Raw genomic sequence first — 14,018 nt, 5'->3', positions numbered from 1 at the left:
TTAGTGAAAGTACATATAAAATGTATAATTTTATGTAGTGAATGCAAAATTGAATTTACTAATTTGATATACATATACTGAGCATTTAACATATGAATAATGTTTTAGCAAAATAAAAACATAGGAATAATTATTTGCTTTATCCATTTACATCAATTTATTTTTTAAGGTCCATGATTTCACGATAAATAGTGTTCCTAACTTCTTCTTTTTTCATACAATAGCGCAAACATATTATTATATATTACTCCTACTTAGCTATTTGAATAAACGAACACTCTGATATTTGAAAATTTTGAACGATTACTTTTGTACGGTAAACGGTTTTATTTCAAAGTATTAATACACCAATGCAAAAATATATTTTGCAAATAATTACACGCATCTGCAGCATAAGCTCTTTATTACATACGAGCATAGATTCTATAAAAATACGTATATGCAATATTATCATTTAATTTAAATATATTGTTAATTTATAACGCAAGTTTCCACAGTATTAATAACTTCTTAATTAATAGTAAAACATCTCTAATAAATTCTAAACTTATTTAATAACGATAGACCGTATTCAATTTAAAGAGTGGCAGAGAAGTTGAAGTATGACTTTCATTAATAGAAAACTATCACATTTTAATTAAAACATGCACAGACCAAGGTACTCACAGTAACAAAAGGTTGTTTTGGCTTAGATAATATAATATTTTCCTTAACATATTTCTGGCATGATCATTGCATAACGGTATGTGGACATTATTGATTTTATTTTATTAGTTCTTTCTTCATAGAATAATGAAAGTTACTATCATTTTAATTTAGTCTAAAAATATTTATTAAAAATAACAACATGATATCCAAATTCTATTTTTTATTGTTTATAATATCATTTTCAATCTACAATTTTTTTAAAAAAAATGCTTTATAAAATTAATGTAAATTCATATAAAATAGTTTTTTTTCTAACTTCCCGCCCGTAGGGCGGGCCGACCCTAGTATTTTATAAAGTGAAACCTACAAAACGTGGAAGTTGCTAGTCATTATTATTCGGTTTTGGTAAACCAGCTTCGACATATACGAGAAGAAAAACAGTTCCAGTTTCATTGATAACAAAAACCTGGTTCCATGTATCTGAAAAATACACACATTAATTTTCTTTTGATGCATAGTGCTTAGAATCCATGGTCTGCATGATTTTTATGATATGTAACCTCGATAAACCATGAAGAACAAAAAACTGATTTGTGTATCCGATTTAAATTGCTTATATATTTTTTGTAAAGCTACAGTTTATCGAATGATTTACAGAATGTTCTATCTGCTATATAATGAAGAGTAACCAATAAAAACACAACATGATTTGTCAGTACGGGATGAATTTCTTATATAGTTTTGTAAAACAACATATATATATATATATATTACAATGTATATTATCATATAATTATTACACATTTATTAGTTTTATAAAGCAACATTTGATTCAATTTTTTTATTCCAAATATTTATATATATTAAGTTTTATGAAAACCATATTATAATGTTAAGCATAGAACAAAAATTCAAGATCAAAACTATATGTTCGTTATATAGACTTTTTTAACCTATCTCAATGGGTTTATAGTTTGGCTTTGATTTAGCCAAGGATTTTAGGTAGTGAATATATATATTACTTCATCACAAAAGATAAATATGAAATATATAAGAGATATAAGAAATTTCATAGATATTTGAAAAAAGTAAAGTGTTATAAATTTAAACGAACGTTAGCTCCAATATTTATGCAAAAGTAGTTATTGTTTTAATAAATGGTGATGCAAAAGTGTATATATTGGTCTACGGTCAGTTACGGTATTGAATATTAATTGTTTTCCATAGTTAGGAACGATAATATAATACTTATCCAATTTGCTTAACATTTCTTGTGTGAATGTTGGGAAATCTAGCAATGAAACATATTTACACAATATTTGTTTATATTCAATTAATGTGTCCCTATACCTTAAGTTTGAGGACTATATATAACAAACTAAACTCATTCCTCCAGCATCACTACCAACCTAAATCTAAACTGCGACACCAAACAAAAACGAGTTCTATGAACTCCATCTTTGATTTGAGAACGTAAGCAGGTGGTTTTCAAATATGTGAGGAGCTATGAATGATGTTCTCACATTTTATTTCACCCTAAACTTCCAGAGAACGAAACTTTCAAAAAAGTAAGAAATAAGAACATTTTAATCCTTCTTAATTAATTCACTTTTATGGTTTAGGATATAGTTTTTTCCTGACGACATTAAAAATATTTTTTTTGTAATTACTATTATTTATTTATTTATTTTTTAATCTTTTATTTTAAAAATATAATATAACTTGACAATATTTTGTTTCTTTTTATAAAATATATCGGATAAAAAACAACACACTCCTATTGGTTGGTGAACCCAAGAATAAGTATTTTCTGAATAATTGAGTTTTTTTTTTTGCAATGTGGTGTTGATGTTTTCTGTTTTTATGATTCTGCGGTTTTTAGCCTTCTATCTTCGAGTTTAATTGAGGATTATCTACTGTTAAGTTATCTTGACAGAAATAAAGAACTAACCTAACTTAATCAATTTAAAAACATAACATATAAATCTAATTAACTTGAAACCGTTAGATACGATGTCGACTTATTTTGGTGCAGAATCATTTTATGTTTTGTGTTGATTATGCCTTCGGTGCAGAATCAATTTAGAACAGCACGTATTAATCCAGAAGACGAACCTGCGATTGGTTGATATGAGCTTAAAAGGCATAATCCATCTTCTGAGCTTCAGCTCTTGAGAAACATGAAACATGTAATAGTTTATATGTAATTTTCTTCAGTCGGAGGCTCAACCTCTCGGTAGTTTATAGGTTGTTATATTACATGCAAGCTTTTATAGGAGTGCATATAGTTTTGTCCTTTAATTTAAACTAGGATCGGCCCGCCCTACGGGCGGGATATACTTTACTTGTGATCTAGATCATTATTTTATGTATAATTTTGTGGTTTGTGTTTTAGGATTTTATTTGTAAGAAATGTATATGATAATGATTTTTTGATGCAAAAGTTAACATATGTTGTTAGAATAGCGAGTGCAAAACATTTGGTCGAAAACCAAACTACTAAATAAAAACAATTCGCGCGGGGGTGCTGTGTTTTTTTTTAATTGTGTGTAGTACGTTATGCAAAAAAAAATTGTGTAGTATGTGAAATTATTTTTGATTTGGTGATGAATGGGTTAGTTTGTCTTATTTATTTTGTAATTCGTGAATTATTTTTTTTTAAGTTAATCCCACGCGGGAATGTGAAAATGAATAGTCAGATGTATATTGTTGTTTTGTATTTTGTCTATACGCTTCTGTTTTAACTTTGTGTGTGTCGTGTCTATCGCTACCAATCATGTGATCTTTACCTTTTCGATGTTTTCTTCTGATGTGTAGGGAAACAGTGCTTTGATCTTTTTGTTTGCAGTTGAGGTTGTGTTGGCTTGAATTTTGTTTTCTTATTGATCTGATAGTGTGGGAATCATCATGGTTAAACTCTGTCTCGTAAATAATATATCATTAGACGCAGCTATTATATCAGGGTTAAGGGTCTAATTACAATTATTATCAGAATTAATAAACACAGAAAATATCATGCATCACGACGTCAACCCTATAAAATGAAAACACATTTGTTTTTGATGGTCTTGTATAACACTGATCCCTCAACAGCTCTTAGCAATTCCAAGCACCATTAGCTCTCCAAATCGTCAATTTAAGAAGAAAACCAAAGAACAAATCGGAAATAAAGATTCTACCAAGATAGAACATCTACTCATGGAAAACAAATCTAACAAACATTGACTTACAGAAATCAGAAACGTAAAATGAGGCAGCAGAAATTCATAAACTCACTGGCGTTAACTTTTTATGTAACCAATGGCCCGAAGTCTCTCATGAGCATAATTCAGTGTGTTCTCTAGCCTGAAAAATATGAAAGTAGAAATAACAAATCAAAAGAAAAAATAGAAAAAACAAACCAACTGTGAAAATGAATATAAGAAAGGATCTCATGTATCCAAGGCGCAGTTAAGTTAAATACCAAAAAAACATCATTGCTATGTTTATTGATAGAAGAAAGGTTTTAGATAAAACTCTCGTATGTCGTAGCGTGCCAAATGCCAACAGTGCCATCCTCAAAACCTGTGAGTATTATTGGAAGTTCCGGCTGGAAACATACTGCAGATACATTGTGGGTGTCAGATTCCTCATCTTCTCTTGGACCTTCATCTTGGTCAACAACCAACATAACAATCAATCTATAAACAAACACTTGATTGACAATTGGTTTATCACTTAATAACACAATTCTGAGTAAGTATGTACACCATATGTCAAGAATTTTCTTGTCTGCAACAGCTTTTCCAACTTGTTTATTCATTAAAAGTTAGTTTAACGTTAGTATACCTTTGAAGATGAAGAACCTGAGGTACATAATAACTTTTAAGGTGAGAAGGAGTAACTCACAGCAGCAACAGATTTGTTTTTGGGAAGCTCCTTCTTGAAAGTCTCACGGAAATTTTCACTTCAGATCATAAAAAGTCGTAAAAAGTCAGCGCCAATATTGACACACAAAGTTGAGCTAGAAACAATAATGAAAACCAAACAAATCATTACAATCAAATTAAAAAGAAGAATAATCGCAACACTGTTTAACATGTTCATGTAAACATTGTCAAATACCTTTGGCATTATAACAAAAAACACATGATTCTACCCATGTAAATGGTAACAAAATTCGCAGTAGCCAGATGAACCTTTGGTAGTGAGAAGTTTAATCCATAGTAAACTACTAAATTGAATAATATATAGGCAATGATTACATGAAAATGAAGAAGGCACTGGCTGGCTGGGCTTTTTGGTTTGTTTGGATTCTTTGTAGACGCTTTGCTACGGCATGCTCCTTCTTCGGCTTCTTGGTCACAGAAAGTATTACCTAAAAAGATCGAAAATCGAGAAGGTAAGAAGTGGCTCTGATAGATTGAGGAGGTAGGGAAGCTGAATTTAAAAACACTTACTGAGCGTAACTGAATCGATTAGTAACTTAGTCCCTTGGAAGCTGGGAGAGACGTGTCGACGACGGTTACGCAGCGTCATAGAAATAAGAATATGAGTCGCGAGAAGGCGTTACACATGGAAGCTGGGAAAAAAATAGCTGGCTGTACAACAGAATGATCTTCATCGGTGGTTTGATGAACATGCTATATTGCTATGCACTTCGGCGGCGACTTGGTCTTTGGATTGATTGTCGTAGATGGAGATTATACATTAGGGTTTAGATTAAAAGTATACGGAGCCGGAAATATATGAGAGGCTGTAATAAAATTAGTAGACATGTATGTAAGAAGCCCAAAACACGTAGCAAAAGCCCGTAACAATTAGATTCAAAGTTAAATGAAACTGTGCGTTTAGTAAAAAGGCCGCGTGTCACCGCGAGAGGAAGCGAATTATCTAGGTGGCAGCTGACGTGGCGCAACCAGGAGGGAGTAAACCATTCTTTATATATAAAGATATGTACGTTTTTGCGCGGGTCATCACCTAGTAATAATTAATTAACGAGGAATGCAAAAATGAAAGAGTATAAGTTAAAGCAAATAACTAAACAGACTAATATTTGTAATTAGGCTTGACTCTCTTGTGAACGCAAGGACTTTAGGTATCTATGTAAACGCAAGACAATTAAGGATTAAGAAAACAAGTGAAACTGTTAGAAGGAGCTTCTAGATTTCTTTTTCTTTTTAACTAAAATTGAAATGGTACTCGCACTGGCCACCAGGGAATTTACATGCGGACTTGCTCTGGCGCCCGAGACCGAAGACCATTGCCTGGCCATGACCCATCCACGGGTGTGCGTCCGCGCCGCTAAAGGGTTCGGTCTCTAGTCTGGACCACCACGGTGGAGCCAGGACACTCGGTTATCAAAAAAAAAAAAAAATTGAAATGGTGCAAGTGTTGGAATTTAACCTTTGATTAAACATATAAAGAGTAGAAGAATCAAGCGAGAAGAAGTGGCCCTTGCCAGACAAGAAAAAGAACAAGAAGAAGTGACCAAGGAGTCACGTAGAAGAAGAAAGTCAAAGTGGGAGAAGATGCCACTTGATACTGGTTACAAACCAAAGAGGAGTTGAGCTGTGATTTGGTCACAACAAACAAAGTCAAGATGCAACTAACCATTTGTTTAGACAAAGCCTTCAAGTCTACAATAAGGAGTGTTGGTGTTGGTTAAAGTCGACCTAAGATATAGTTGTTAGAGTTGTTAAGAGTGGTTAGTAGAAGTAAAGCCTAGAGTTGTACTAGTTAAAGTGTACAAGTCTAAGTAGGCGAGTGTGGAGTTGTTAGTGAGAAAACAACTATATGTATGTGTAAGTTTGTATGTAATGAAGAAAAAGGGTTAACAATGTAGACATACAAAGTGTTCTCTCTTCCCTCTACAAGAAGAAAAAAACGTGAGAGAGTCAAGAGAGTATGAGTGTGTGCTTGTGCATTGTTACACAAGTACGAAACAGATAGTGAGTGAGTTAACAAGAACAAATCCTAGCGCACGGAGAGAGCACTTGTTTAAAGAGAGAGACATAATGGAATGGTCAAGTATAATGGACTCGTTACTTAGTATGTACAGATCATAAGCAGACACAGAGACTTGGTGTATTCTGATTTCATTGTTATTTGCTTCAGGCGAGCACTAGGGACATTCCAGTGATGAGGAAGGATACTGGTAGAGATCAAAACCAGAAACAGAGGATTTCATTGATGTTTCTGTTTGATCTGTCACACCAGAGGTGCTCGAGCGCCCACGTGTATCAATGTGCATGAGCTTTGACATGCTCCAGTCGTGTCCATATAAACCAGAATCTGGCATAACCTCTTTTATTTCAATCACTCCCTCCAGCATTTGCACGGTTTCTGACATTGTTGGCCTCATCGAAGGAGATGAGTTTGTGCAAACAAGAGCAACATTTATCATCCTCACAGCTTCTTTACTGTTAAATTCACCTTCCAGCATTGGATCTACAATCTCCAGTATGTCCCCTTTCTGTTGCAGCGTCAGTGCCTGACATTTGATGTATAAAAAAATATACATTTCATTACACTTTATAAGTTTTGAATCAAATGGGATAAAGAGAAAGGAAAGCTCCAAGATTTTACCCAATTGATAAGGGAGACTTGATCATCATCACTTCCCTTGTGTTTAGTATTACTCTGTCCACTGACAATCTCCATTACCACAACCCCAAAGCTATACACGTCTACTTTCTCTGTTAACTGACCCCATAGTACATATTCTGGAGCCATATATCCCCTGCATTACAAGATATACCAACACTGAGCTAATGGTGCAGCTTTTTGTTTTTGTTTCATGTTCTAAACTTACATGGTTCCGGCGACTTTGGTACTAATGTGAGTGTTTTCTTCTTCATGGAGCCTAGCCAATCCAAAGTCCGATATCTTTGCATTAAGGTCGGCATCTAGAAGCACGTTGCTGGTTTTTATGTCACGGTGAACCATCCGGATCATCGATCCTTCATGGAGGAACTCAAGGCCTTTTGCAATTCCAACACATATTTTTTTCCTAGCTACCCAATCCAGTTTCAGGGAGCTCTTTGCTGGAAATGAATTTAAACCAAAGAGAAATGATGTGATTATATAAACTTGAAAAAAAACAAGCAGAAAAGCTGAATGATTGTGTTACTTACCATGCAGCACAAGAGCAAGTGAGTTATTTTCCATGTACTCATAGACCAGCAACAACTGATTCTTCTCAACACAACATCCATAAAGCTTGACAAGGTTTGGATGATTCAGGCCTGAGATCATTCCTATCTCATTCACAAACTCACGGTTTCCTTGGTGTGACTTGGAAGAAAGTTGTTTGACTGCTATGATAGTTCCATCTGGCAGCTCTCCCTGCATTAAAATTCTCATATCATAAACCAAAAACAGCTTTGCATTCTCAGATATTGGCATATAATTAAGCATACTTTGAATACAGCTCCGAACCCTCCTTCTCCAAGTTTGTTGGCTTGATTAAAATTGTTTGTTGCAGCTTTCAGTTGCCTCCAAGTATAGCAAACCGTTTGCAGACTCTGGGATCTCAGATCTATGTGATCAGGTTCAAAAGAGAAATTATCAGTACTGCTAAAGGGTTCATATTATTTGTGAACTCTGATACCTCTTTCTCTTCTAATATTGTCTCCTCTGCGTCTTCTCCAAGCATATATTCCCAATGCCAAAAGTGTGGTTGTTACAAACGCCCCCGTTGCCCCCAGAACTAGGGGATAATTAATGTGATGTTTTATTTTCTCCGCTGCAAATATTAACACTAAGAGTGTAAATATATACATCTACATCATATATAAGTCATTCTAACAAAAGACAATGTTTTAACAAAGTAGTTTTTGTTTTGTCTAAGAACCTCCGCATAGTGGATCATGACCTGAAATTTGAAAGATGAAAAATTATCATTAGAATCAGTGTCAAGAAGATGAAGGTTACGAAACTCAATCTGAAGAAAGCCACAAAAGGAAATACTTACTGTGACACAAGGAGATAGCAGAGATAAGAGGACCATAGTATCCTCTGTTGGGGATGAAAGTTGTCCCTTTACCCGCCCAATACAACCGAATCTCTAACATATGATCAGTCACATTAACAGCCTTCAATTCTTTTACAACAGGATTCAGAGTCCCGTTAGCGTCATCTTTAATGTTAAAATCCTTCAAGAACAGTTCTCCCTAGAGAAAGGACAAAACATTTCAATCTTCCATGCATGATTGAAAACATATATATTCTTACGTGTAACAAGTAGTGACGCTTTACCTGAACATAAACATCAAATATGCGTCTGCCTATACGACTGTATACTTCTTTGTCTGAAAACTGGATTTCCATAAAATGGAGTTTCACATTGTATGCTCCATTTTCCAAACAAAACGCATAATAAACTAGAGAGAGTGCAGATCGACGTGCGGTCTTATATATATCAGGAGAACCTCCAGATATTCTTAAACTAGTTGAAATGATAAACGTGTCATCATCACTTGTATCATCGGTAAAGTCACCTGTGTTGCTGATTCCCCATCCTTCCATGTGAAGATTTGTTGCCGCCAAGACCTTATTGTTATCAGCTTGATAGGTGATTCTACGAGAGGAGTTTGTAATCTGTACAGTTCCTCCACCGCAATTTATATGTAGTGATCTCTGATCTACAATAAGAAAAAATATGAGTATATCAACCATTAATAAAAAGTGAAAAAGCTCAAAAAGTGTCTATATTAAGCTCAATATGTACTAACAGCTCTTGCAGGTGATTGGACCAGCGCATGGAAGAAGACCAGTTCTGTATGAGAAAGAGATCAGAATATTAAGCTATATCATATAAGCACAAACATTGAAACATGTTCTTTGCTGTATACAAAAGCAAGAAATACAAGAATTTAAACCATTCTTGTTCTTACAAATTGTTCTTCCAGTTTGAGCTCCGGTATGTGTTAATGTTACTGATTCATCAACAAAAACTTCAAAATGAGCAGGATGTACTATATTAGATATATAAAAAATGTTCCATTTCATGTTGATACCTTTTATTATGACAGCTCGACGACCACGTTAAATTGTTGTAAGAAAGATCGCTGTGAAAACTCGCCAAATTATTTTTTTTTTAAAACACAAGAATATTAGTTGGGATAATTGCAACTTTCTCAAGCCATGCAGGTAGGAGGAAACATACATATTAGGTTTGTTGTTGAAGAAGAAGGCAGATTCAAAGTTTCCGGTAAGCATGTTGCCAGCCAGGTAGCTGAAAGTCAACCAATAAATCTGACTCTCGGATTAAAATATCCAACATGGATTGTAACTACTTACGTAAATTTTGGTGCTTTATGTATATCTTGCACTTCACCAGTCAGCTTGTTAAACGATAAATCTCTGCATAAGACAAGTTGTATAATATCCTTTCATACTTGCATACAAACTCTCACGCTCTAATTAAACTCTTTCCACATAACATTAGAAAGAACTCACAGTCTCTTTAGGTTTGGCAAGTTCCAGATGTAAGAAGGAATTGGACCAGACAAATTCAAATTCCTCAAAATCCTGGAACAGAAAAGAAGACATTATTAGTTTGAAATGTTGGGATAAAAATGAAAACAGAAGAAACCTTGAGATTCAGTGGAAAAAAAATAAGTACAGGGTGTCGATGACTTTGCTGGATAGGATTGGAAATGAGTCTATTCCTGTCGTGTCACTAATTCTCCTGCGCATATGAATGTGTGTATAGCTTAAAACATGAGTGTTGTTTCAGTTGTCCTCTAGCTAATCTATTTAGAGATAAGTCAATTTACAGATCAGTAAGATTTTCTAGGCTGGCCACTGCATCAGGAATAGGTCCTTTTAGTCCACTCGCGTATAGATATCTGCTGACCACAAATGATACAGGTTAGACTGTTCATAAGCACAAACAATATAGGGAGACTTTAAATTAGCAAGTGATCCAAGCTTACGTACAGCCTTTTAAGCTGAGACCAGTTGCCCATATATGCTGGGAAAGTTCCACTAAAGTTATTGTCACATATCCAACTACAAAATAAAAACAATCAACTTGTTTAGAGATTCAAAAACTATTTTTTATAGGTTTTCTGGACTATCTTTCCACACATGTAACTAAGTAGAAAGTGTCAAAATCAATTTCACAACCAAACTACACATACTAGTACGAAGTAATAAAGCTTGTATATAAAATGTGCTCAGCAAAAAAATGGTTTAAATACGTTTCAGTTCTATCTAGGTGGTCATAAAACAACTTTTACAAAAGAGGCAAAAAGCTTTTGAATTTTTTTAATTTCAAAGGATAGCAACAACTTACAACCGCTCCAGGTTTACTAGTTTAGCGAGAGTGATAGGTAAGCTTCCTGTAAATTGATTGGATGAAAGATACCTGCAATACCAAGATTTAGAAACGATCAAACTCTTTACACATTTTTTTCATAAAATCAAAGATTTGGGTGCAATCTAACAAAACTGATTAGATGCCTAGAAAGCCAAAGATTGTCTTACAATCGTTCAAGGTTGGTCAAGTTACCAAGCTCATCAGGAATGGGACCAGAGAACTGGTTTCCTTCAAGCCCTCTGAAAATTTCAACACGTCACCGCAATATCAGTTCAGATGAAAAGGCACATAAGTGGAAAAACTATAGAGACGTACAGGAACTTCAGATTCTTCAAGTTTTGCAACCAAGTTGGTAAACTCCCAGACAAACTATTCCCGGAGAGCGAGCTGCGAGGATATTCAAAGTTACTAGTAAATCATGAAGATGAAGCATCAGAGAGGGAGGAAGCTAACATGAGAATGAGGTGTGACATTGAAGCCCACTCCACTGGAATCGTGCCAGTAAGGTAGTTTGCGGATAAGTCGCTGCAAATAAGAGAAAAACAAAACTCTTCTTATGGTGGTTCTCTTTGCAGTTCGTCTCTAAACTGTAAGTGTGACACATCCAACAAGTCTCTCTTTAATCCTATCGCATATAAGACCTTTTTACATCTCTGTTTCCCTCTTTACTTCTACTTTAAGTTCAAAAAAGTGTTTGTTAAATGTATCAAACCTTGGACTAGTCATCGATTTGATTAAAACTTGTGCGTGGTAGAACTTACATTGACTGGAGATATCGAAGCTTGGCCAAGTCAGGTGGAAGTTTCCCCTCGAGAGTAAAATTCCTGAGAACTCTGTATTTGTCGAAATTAATGCAAGTAAAGAAAAAATTTAATAGATAAGAGAAAAAAAAGGAAGAAGTAAATGAAAAACAACACTCACAATTCTGTAATATGACATGTCGTGTTGTTGTTAAAGCTACAATCACAAGCAATGGTGTTGTTCACCTCCGGATTCCAAACAAAATCAACTTGTTGTGTTATCATTAGAGTTCCGGAACTACATGGGTCTTCATGACTTAGATTCACTCTCTTTATACCAAGTGTAGTAGCTATCTTCTCAAGCGCGTTCACTGCACAGATTATCGAGTATATATATATGGAAACGTTATGGATGTTGTCCACTGATATTATAGAAAGTAAGCTTATATGATTTAATTACATTCATCTGAATAGAGAGCCGGTGAAGTGGAGGTTGTCTGAATCTGAATCACGGAGAAGCTTGTAATGATGGTGAAGCACAGGAGAGCCGAGAAGAAGATCCCCATTATCGACATTAGATTAGTCACAGTAGTAAGAAGAGATTGTCAATTATATATTTTAAAAATGGGGTATTATATAACTTCGGGGTCTTCTTAGTTTGTCGGCTAGTAGAAAGTAGCCCGTACATACATTATTTTGACTAAAAGTTAAGATCGAATTATGGATTGAATTATTGTGCAAGTTGCCAAAGCGAATACTTACAGATTCATGAATGTCACATGTTTCATATCCCTTTATGTGTTTTTTTTTTTTGACAAACCCTTTATGTGTTTCGTCGCTATATTTAATCTGACCAGGATTCTTTAAAGGAAACAAAATTGTAATTGTAATTGTAATTGTAATTGTCATCTGTTTAAACGTTGATCAACTATTCTTGCGTGTGCAGTTGAAGCTACCCAAATCAACTCTGAGAGAGAGAGAGAAAAAAAAACCAATACGAATATCTTTAAATTTCTGGTATTTATGTTCTGTCCGGATCAATATTTTTTCTGAATCCAAACACTCCATAAAATTATTGGACTATCCTGTAAAATCTAATTTTTAATTGGACTGCTCTATATTTTTTTAATAAATAAAATTTTAAAAATCAAGATTTCGTAAAGAAAATACATATAAATTTTATAGAAAAAGTTGACAGTAAAAGAATTAATTCAATAAATTTGTGTATTAGGTGAAGATATATATGAATATATAAGTATTTATATTTATTATAATAAGAGCTTTTAATGATTTAAACCTTCAAGTATTTATATTCTTCTTTTTCAAGAACCATCGAAAATAAGATAAGTTAAAAAGTTCTCTTGTCTCTAATCCTAATTTTTTTTCTCTCCTATCACCTTTTTAATAAATTTTAGGTAAAATTTTTAATGTGAAAAGATGTATAACCTAGATTACTTAACATTCCAAAATTCACCTTTCCGATAAATAAACAAACATGAGAAAAAATAGTATTAGAAACAACATGAGAGAAAAATAAGATTTTCGTGTCGTTTATGTCATTAAATAAACCGTTGCGTTCCAATTAACCGGTCATGTTCAGAAAAGACGATTTTTTTTATGGAGGGTTAAAGGCATTACAGATTCGATAGTTAATGGTTTAAAAATACAAAGTCTTAGTTGAAGGTTTTCCATCTGATTTAAAAATAGTTGGGGATTTAAATTACTAAAATATCCTAAGGATCTCGTGTCCTTTCTATGATTATATGAAATGATGCGTTTCAATTTAACGAGTCTGTGACGACTTTGTTAACGGAAGGTTAACGAAATTAACAGTTTAATAATTAAAAGTTTTAAAATATAAAAGTTTAGCTTGAAGTTTTTTATCCGTGGTTTAAATCACTAAAAATCTTTATAATAATAGTATATATATATATATTGACTTTTGTACGAAAGAAGAAGAGCAACGACAAGGAAAGGGAGAGAGTGATTTTATATGTTTCTTTCTTCTTGTTACTAGTTTCATAGAAATGAGTGAGTTTACTCACTTATATAGTACATGAAAGTCTTTGACCAAAAAAAAAAATAGTACATGAAAGTCAAATATCTTTGCCGACATCAAGGAAATGAGTTGAAGATTGTGTATTTTATCTTTCCAAGAATCAAAATTTTTCCAGCCTTTCTCTGAAACAGAAACAGAGGCTTTGAAGCTGAGAAAACTTCCATTTTGGTAAACTCTCTTTGAAAAAATTGCGATCAATTAAAAAAAAGATAAGTCTTATCATCTATTTTACCAAAGAAAAAGGTCCTATCATCTAAAAGAATCA

At 33.7% G+C, this 14,018-nt stretch overlaps 1 protein-coding gene across 13 annotated transcripts; it reads right to left on the bottom strand.

Moving 5' to 3' along the window:
• Positions 1-3,556: 3,556 nt before the first annotated feature.
• Positions 3,557-12,323, bottom strand: LOC106367385 (probable LRR receptor-like serine/threonine-protein kinase At1g29720). Of its 13 annotated transcripts, none has more exons than XM_048740071.1 (30): positions 12,155-12,323; positions 11,876-12,065; positions 11,716-11,787; positions 11,408-11,479; positions 11,270-11,341; positions 11,122-11,193; positions 10,931-11,002; positions 10,573-10,644; positions 10,410-10,481; positions 10,256-10,321; positions 10,090-10,161; positions 9,931-9,993; positions 9,797-9,865; positions 9,648-9,698; positions 9,525-9,566; positions 9,363-9,406; positions 8,887-9,272; positions 8,603-8,801; positions 8,483-8,503; positions 8,240-8,374; positions 8,049-8,167; positions 7,764-7,974; positions 7,442-7,673; positions 7,216-7,369; positions 5,088-7,120; positions 4,893-5,005; positions 4,477-4,594; positions 4,112-4,248; positions 3,879-3,993; positions 3,557-3,769 (listed from the first exon to the last, which is right to left on the bottom strand). In XM_048740071.1, exons 1-25 carry the CDS (start codon positions 12,267-12,269, stop codon positions 6,752-6,754), a joined length of 3,042 nt encoding a protein of 1,013 aa, XP_048596028.1. In that variant the 5' UTR covers positions 12,270-12,323; the 3' UTR covers positions 3,557-3,769; positions 3,879-3,993; positions 4,112-4,248; positions 4,477-4,594; positions 4,893-5,005; positions 5,088-6,751. The 13 variants fall into 13 exon arrangements, with proteins under 13 accessions (XP_048596028.1, XP_048596029.1, XP_048596018.1 ...); XM_048740072.1 differs by having other exon boundaries at positions 4,537-4,594; XM_048740061.1 differs by having other exon boundaries at positions 4,112-4,594.
• Between the last annotated feature and the right edge of the window lie 1,695 nt (positions 12,324-14,018).

Source organism: Brassica napus, chromosome A9 (assembly GCF_020379485.1).
Source record: "Brassica napus cultivar Da-Ae chromosome A9, Da-Ae, whole genome shotgun sequence".
Taxonomy (NCBI): Eukaryota; Viridiplantae; Streptophyta; class Magnoliopsida; order Brassicales; family Brassicaceae; genus Brassica; species Brassica napus.
Note: the sequence above shows the minus strand (reverse complement) of the source record. Positions and strands in the feature narration are given on the sequence as shown.

What these genes read in the sequence shown, in the direction of transcription:
- LOC106367385 (XM_048740059.1), bottom strand. Translation starts at nt 12,269, where the DNA reads ATGTCGATAATGGGGATCTTCTTCTCGGCTCTCCTGTGCTTCACCATC. An exon ending in ACTTGCTCTTGTGCTGCATG is followed by an intron (nt 7,674 to 7,763) that starts GTAAGTAACACA and finishes ATTCATTTCCAG; the next exon opens with CAAAGAGCTCCCTGAAACTG. An exon ending in AAGTCTCCCTTATCAATTGG is followed by an intron (nt 7,121 to 7,215) that starts GTAAAATCTTGG and finishes ATCAAATGTCAG; the next exon opens with GCACTGACGCTGCAACAGAA.